The sequence below is a fragment of the Amblyomma americanum genome, chromosome 11 (genome assembly GCF_052857255.1).
Source record: "Amblyomma americanum isolate KBUSLIRL-KWMA chromosome 11, ASM5285725v1, whole genome shotgun sequence".
NCBI lineage: Eukaryota > Metazoa > Arthropoda > Arachnida > Ixodida > Ixodidae > Amblyomma > Amblyomma americanum.
In genome coordinates, this window is record NC_135507.1 from 2,762,137 (window position 1) to 2,769,633 (window position 7,497).

At 53.5% G+C, this 7,497-nt stretch overlaps 1 protein-coding gene across 1 annotated transcript in view; it reads right to left on the bottom strand.

Annotated features, from left to right (window-relative positions):
• Positions 1–6,901, bottom strand: part of Lk6 (MAPK interacting serine/threonine Lk6 kinase) — a 58,686-nt gene extending 51,785 nt beyond the window's left edge. Inside the window, exon 1 of the mRNA XM_077642244.1 lies at positions 6,151–6,901. Coding sequence (XP_077498370.1) covers positions 6,151–6,331 — 181 coding nt within the window. The 5' untranslated portion in view covers positions 6,332–6,901. The remainder of the gene's footprint in view (positions 1–6,150) is intronic.
• Between the last annotated feature and the right edge of the window lie 596 nt (positions 6,902–7,497).

The window sequence follows — 7,497 nt, forward strand, 5'->3', positions numbered from 1 at the left end:
CTGAATCGGGCCAATGTGCCTTAACGTGCATGCTATACAGACACCAATGTTTTTCACTTGTATCACTGACGAGTCTTCGAATCTCCGGTCGGATACCATTGCTCGGCAAGGACCGCGTCTCCCAATCGCAGCACCTGGAGAGATTAGGCGGGAAAAAACAAGTTCGGCAGTCGGGAGCGGCGCAGGCAGGATAAACAAGCGAACAGACTCTCGTCCGTGCTATCGAACACGACAAGCGGAAGAACCCCAGCTGTCAACATTCCGCCCGATGCTCCTCGCCAGCGAATTGCTTCCAAAGCACAGCCTTACTACCGATCCATGGAAGGAAACTAATGGGCGTCACTTGGGCGCAGAGGAACGCACGTGGGCTGCCGGCCACTAAGGTACGGCCACGGAAGCAAACGAAATTCTCCCGAAGAGCAAAATAACGAGCCCCAACAGCGGTACGCGTTAACGGGTTTACGGAGCTTGAGCCTCCCTCAGGCTGTGAGGGACGCCATAGTGAAGGGCTCCGGACAATATCGACCACCTGGGGTTCTTTAACGTGCACTGACACCGTACAGTACACGGGCCTCTAGAATTTCGCCTCCATCGAAATTCGACCGCCGCGGGCGGGATCGAGCCCTCACCTATCGGGTCAGCAGCCGAGCGTCATAACCACTGAGCCACCGCGGTGGCCCCAATAGCGCGGCACAGGACCACCAGTCCATCATCGCATACGGGGTAATTCAACTGACCAGCAGGTGACCACAGCAGAGCTTCATTCTAAACGGCAAAATGCGATCACGTGACCCCGGTCACTGGCTTCCCAATTTCGGCCTACCATTACCAGTACGACAGTAGTATGCCACCACAAACATCGATAAACACCGTAAGGTTTCATTAGCAAGACTTTCATTTGAGCTAGTTGGTTGTAGCTTGACATGGTTTTACGCAAAAAAAAGCGTACAGGCGCTAAAAGACGAAGACAAGCACACTCACGACAGGACAGGCGCCAACTTCCAACTAAGCTTATTCATGGAAAAAAGCCGCTTAATAACCACACCAGCAGGCAAAGATAGAAGCAAAACAAAAACACGCAGTGACAGAGCATAGGAACACGTGCCAAAAGGATCAAGCAATGATTAGAACTCTGATAATGACCCACTGAGAAACCTAATCTCTTGAGTGTGCTTGTCTTCGTCTTTTAGCGCCTGTACGCTTTTTTGCGTAAAACCATGTCAAGGTTTCATTAGCTTCGGCCACTGGAGGGCAGAAAGGCCAGCAGCCTCGATACGTCAGAGAGAGAGACCCGCAGAAGGCACCAGCCCCCATATCGATACAGCTGGTGGGGTGCAGTCATTTGTTGACGCAACGTCGCGAAACGCAGAAGCGGACGAAGTGACTTGCAAGAGAAAAAAGGCCGCCGCCGCTGCGAGAACAAGGACGACGTCCACCACCAAGCACGCCAGCGGCCTGCCTCGCACGAGCGCGCGTCACAGCTTTTTATGCCGCAACTGCGGCGGTGAATTACGAGCGCCCTCTCTCCACCGGCTCGCGCACCGCCGTCATCGCGCGGTCAAAGACCCCTCCCGCTTCCTCTGCTCTCGTCTCCACCGGTGTCGGCAGTTGCAAGCGAAGGGGAGGAAGGGTGCACACGAACCCACGCACGCACACACACTCAGAATCCGAGGAGGATTCACTGAATGGGGGGGGGGGGGGGGGGGGGTACCAATAAATAAACAAAAAGGGGGGGGGGGGGGAGAAAGGAACTAGGAGGAAAGCCAAAGACCCGTTGAAAGATGGAATAATACCACAGGTATTCACAAAAGGAAAGAAAAAGGGTCGGCGGGAAACGAAAAGAACGAAGAAATAACGGCGTGCCGCGCGATCTTCGCCATCGCTTCTGAGGCAACAACACCAAAAGCGCTGCTTCTTTCTCGGGCCAAGGTGTGGGCCTGCCCCTCTAACCCTGCTATCCCCTCCTCGACCCGGGAGAGGCGAGCCTGCTGGGCTGCTCTGACCTGCAGGCCCAATGGTCGGCGGCCGACGTCGCTGGGGTGGACCTCCACCTAGTACTCGTAAGGGCTGCAGACCCCTCTGGATCAGCCCATGCGTAACCTTCTGTAAGCGTACCTGCCCAGAAATGTTTTCCACCAACAACGACAGACCTCCTTCGGGCCGCCTCCCCGCAGCAGCAGAGCATGCAGCATCCCCCCCCCCCCCCCCCACACACACACACACAGAGTAGGGGGACAGTGATAAAAAAAAAGGAAAGCGAAGCCTTCCACCGAGCACTTACGCAATCGACATCCGTGCGCACGCACGAGGAGGAGAAGGGCAGAAAGGGGCCACGGGGCAGAGGAGGAGAAGGCATATTCGCACAATCCTCTCCCGTCCAGTGCGACGACAAGGAAATCAACCCCCGCCAACGAACGACCACTGCCAGCCATGAAGAGGAGGGTGTGGCCAAAGCGACACTTCCAGAACAGGAGAAGATCGCAGACAAGTGAAGGAACGAGCACCAAAGAGAGAGAGGAGCCAGCACCGCCCACGGGGAAAAGTGTGTCGGCCCGGAAGAGCAGGAGGCCACTGGGGGCGGTGGCTTTCGAAATTACAGCAACGGTCGGGCGACCGCGGGTAAGCGTAATATAATTTAAAAAAAACACACAACGTAAAAAGTAAACCAAACGCGTCACGAACCACCTCGACCAAGCCCCTGGACACGGGATGGGCACCGTTAATCGCGTTTTTACTTCTTTTCATTTGCCGCGCACGCCGGCCGGAGTCTCGTGCGACATGAAAGGTCGGGCACGACTGATCCGGTGGGAGGGCCTTTATTTCGGAACACCCCGAAGGAAGACGACAATAAAGTAAAACAACGGGGACCCGTCTGACGATTGCAGCAGGCCGTTACAGCGCACAACGGCAGCGCCACAAGCGTAAGACCATGAGCCCAAGTCGCACGCGTTTTAGACCCACCCGAGCCACGGACGCAATGGAAAAGCGCCTGGCGCCGTGGGAACCATCGCATTAAGAACCAGCGCTAAAAAAGCACACACAGAGGACGAGACGGGACACACGAACGTGTGCAACAATTTTATACGTGGAAAAAGGTCGCACTATTACTTTTGTACGTATGAAAATACACAATAGAAAACACACACATATATATATATATATATATATATATATATATATATATATATATATATATATATATATATATATATATATATATATATCCCTTTTTTAATCCACTCATCACCCCCTCCCCCTTCCCCCTTGCAGTGCAGGGTAGCCACCCTTCTGGTTAACATACCTGCCTTCCCTTTTCCTCTCTATCCAACCCAACAATTTTTAACACAGCCTTGATTATGGTTTTTGGGGATCGCCACATTAAGATAAAAAATTTTCCCGTACACCGGCGCTATCGAAATCATGGACTGGTGGAACCGGCTCGGAAAGCAATGGCTTTTACGAGCTATATGCTCTCCCATAAACGCTCTTCAAAGCGCAGTGGCTAAGTTGGATGAACACGAAGAGTCCTGACAGTTGCCACGGCACGAGACAAAGGCAGACGAGTGCATGAAATAAGAAAAAAAAAAAGGGGGGGGGGGGGGGGGGGGGAGTTGCGGGCGGTAGGGCGATCGCTGCGGCAACTCGCCGTTTGGGAATGCCACCGCCCTTGGGCACCACGCAGTCCCAGGTCCGAAGGCTGCAACCGCTTCACAATCGCTCGCTTCTTTTCAATGCGACCATGCATCTCGTCATTCAAGGCACTCTACGCAGTTTCAAACGATGACAGTAAATTTTAAAAACTAAAATAATGAAGTAAAGCATTGAGTCCAGTGTGACCTAGAAGGCTGGTTTCCACGGGCTCTGCAGACACCGACCCGGCATAAAAATAAGTATATTAATATTAGAAAAAGAAAAGCCCATGCAACACCCCTGGCAAAGACTTACCGACCTTAAATATGACGCCCAATAGTTTTTAGCTCGTTTCACAGTCCGACCATAGTTAATAATAATAAAAAAAGTTCCGGAAACGTCTCTCGCCCATACGCTGTAGAACATGCGAAACACATCAGCCCTGAAGACAACGCTTTGCACTCCCAAAACTGGGTTCATAACAATTTCCGCAGTCACATGCTTTCTGGTACGTGCGGGGGACTTGCAGCTAATTGGGCAAAACAAAAGTGCGGAAATGCGAAAGCTAGGCGCGGACCGCCACTTGCGCCATCTGCTGGGCCAGCGCAGCACGATTTACAGAGGGTGCCGCATAATGGCACTACGACTGCACGCCAAGCCCGGAGGAAATTGAGACACCTGTCATGAACACGCTGACAATTACTCATTTGCGCCTTAGTAAATATCGGAAGATACGAGTTTAAGAACAGCGCATTCACTTACACGCACCTTTATTCTGCTTTAGAGCCGGATGCTGGTGTGATTGTGTATGACGGGTTGCGGGACGCAACCTGGTTAAGTCGGGCTAGAAGCCTTCCATTCAACGAGGAAAAAAAAAATATCGTGGCGGACTGCTAGCGTCCACATCTCGCAAGCCTGCGGCCGGGGTTTAGATTTCCACCCAGACAACAATTTTCCTAATATTTTTAATTACCTGACAGTTCCTCCGAACAACTTCCGTCCATGCACCTCATGAGCCAATAAAGCCTTTCTTTCACCTTAAAACAAGCAGCAGGTCACCTTTCGTCACTGCCTACCTGCGCCAATACTCGATATGTGACGGGAGTCTACAGACACGCAAGGCGTACAGTCGCACTCTCAACTATACATCCACAATGGCAGACTTCAAGCTTCATTATCAACCCCCCCCCCCCCCCCTTTTTATTACTTTTTGTACAGCAAAGTTTTGTCGCTGCTAGACCCAGTATTTCTTTTTGCAACAAATATGCACGCACTTGCACACATCACAGCTTGGAAACGAAATGCGACAGGCAGGATGTCCAAGTGGTCGAAATTATTCCGGAGCCCTCCACTACGGCACCACTTTCTTCCTTTCTTCTCATAGTCCCTCCTGTACACCCTTCCCTTACGGCGCGGTTCAGGTGTCCGCCGATATGTGAGACAGATACTGCGCCACTTTCTTTCCCCAATAATAATAATAATAATAATAATAATAATAATAATAATAATAATAATAATAATAATAATAATAATAATTGGTTTTGGGTGTAAGGAAATGGCGCAGTATCTGTCTCATATATCGGCGGACACCTGAACCGCGCCGTATGGGAAGGGATAAAGGAGAGAGTGAAATAAGTAAGGGTGAAAGAGATGCCGTAGTGGAGGGCTCCGGAATAAAACCAATTTTCAGGATGGCTTCACTGCACGGTGCTCCTGTGAAGGGCGTGACTTAGGTTAACGTTATGTGCGCAAACACCACTCCGAACCCTGATTGTCAGCTACCCACCGGCCAACACACGTGCCAGTGTAGGTTTTCAGAGAAGAGGCACACCAAACTGTAGGGTGGCCACAGCGGCGTGAACTGACAAGCCTAACAGCAGCAGGCCAGACAAAGAGAAGCCGACGAAGCAACGCCGGAAGACGCAGCCAGGCGAAAAGCGAAAAAGGCCCCCCAGCCGCCGAATCGTTGACGCCCGCTGGTCAAACAGCTGGTCGCCTTCACTACACGGCACTGGTGCTCCTGTTACTAACTGGAGCCACGGCCGGACGGCGCGGGCATAACGATCGTCTTTGTTGCTAGGAGCCCCGCAGGCCCGCACACACCTCCGCTGCATCCGCCAGACAGGAACGCCGCGCCTCCCTCTCCACCACCGTCTCTCCTCCTCTCCGCGCAAGAAACCAAAACAAACCCCCCGGCAGCCGCCGCACCGCCGGTTTTCGACGATCTTCCCCTTCGTCAAACGCGTCGCCCCGACTGTTTTCAAGTGGAATATGATGCACTCTCCACACGAAAGATTTTACACACGTCCAGCCGAAGCCAGCACATCAGCAGACACGAAGACGCGGCGGAACAAAGAGTACAAACGCGGCGGCGGCGGCACCAACCAAAACCAATCGATGCACTACGTCGTCGAGTGGCCCAATTTCGGATATGCAGGTGCTCCCTGCTGTGCCGCGTCTGTAGTACTAGCTTCGCGCGTCCCGTGCCCGAGCTTTGTAAAGGGGGGGTTCACCACTCACCGATTGCCAGGAAGTCGGCCGAGCAGGGCGTCCCCACGGGAGTGTCATGCGGCGGCGTGCCGAGCAGCAACACGTCGGCGGCGGTCGGGGCAGCGTCGCTGTTGGTGTGGCGGCGTCGGCCGACCCCGTCGCTGGCAGCGTCGACGGCCATGGCGCACTCGAGGAACACCTCCTGTTTCATGGTGCGGCAACGACAGCGGCGGCGTCACCGACGCAACGGCGATGAGCGGCAGCGGACGACGGCGGTTGCGACTAGGCCTAACCGCGGCAGAGGCTGCTCCCAGCGCGACCCCGCTGCTACGTGAGTTAAAGCCGAATTGAGACGTTTCGCTCATCAAAGCAAGACGAAGACCCTCCCGTCCCGAGCCCGATTCGGAGGCCAATATGAAATTTTGGGGTGGGGGCAATTAGACAGAAAGAAGTGGTAAAAAAAAAAAGAAACCGAAAGAAGGCAGCTTATAAACCAAGCCCTCCTGGGCCGAAAGGCGAGCCCCGGCGAGCACAGCTAGAAGCTGTAGCCCCACAAAAACGCAACCCCTCGGAACCTTACACCCCTTACATTGGCAACGCACTCGCGCAGCGGCCGCGGAGTCTCTTATATACCCTCGCGGCCGGCCAATCGCGGCGCGCCGCCGCGTCACGTGACAACGCCCGCGCCGCAATACGCGGAGCTTGCGCGCACTATCCGAAGCTGCGGGCCCGGATCCGTTTATTGCGGACAAAACGGCGCGTCTCCTCCCTCTCTGCGCGCGCAACGCACTGCGCCGTTGTCGCGCTCCTTTTTATTGGTGCGCGTGCGGGCTTCGGAAGAGCGCCCGGCGCTTTCTTTCAAAGGCCGTCGGCCATCTTTTTCTGCGGGCCACGCACAGAGAGAGACAGAGAGGGTCCTTCGTCCGGCAAATTAGACAACAGCGAACGAGATTAGAGGGGGTGGGTGGTTGTGCACGCCCATCTCCTCTAACCCTCTTTTTTTGTTGTTGCTTTCTTTAGCTTAACACATTTTTTTTTTCGCTTTTCACAGGCAGACAAAATGACCGTCGCAATCAGTGAATAGAACGCACCAGCGGACGACGTCGGTGCGGGGGGACTTCAAAACAATAACGGATAGGAGAAAAAAAAAAGAGGGGGGGGGGGGGTGATCGAAACAAACAAAAAAAAATACCAAAAAGGAGGCGACTTTCACAAAATTCGTGACCACTGTTGCTTCGCTTCGCTGCGAACGCGGCATTTTTGTAATGAATTGCGGACTCTTTTGGTCGCAGGCGCGTAAGCAGGCCCAAGCGCGGGTGTATAGTCAATCCAGTGGCAAAGCAACACGGCAAATCTCACGCTCCAGACTGATCAGCG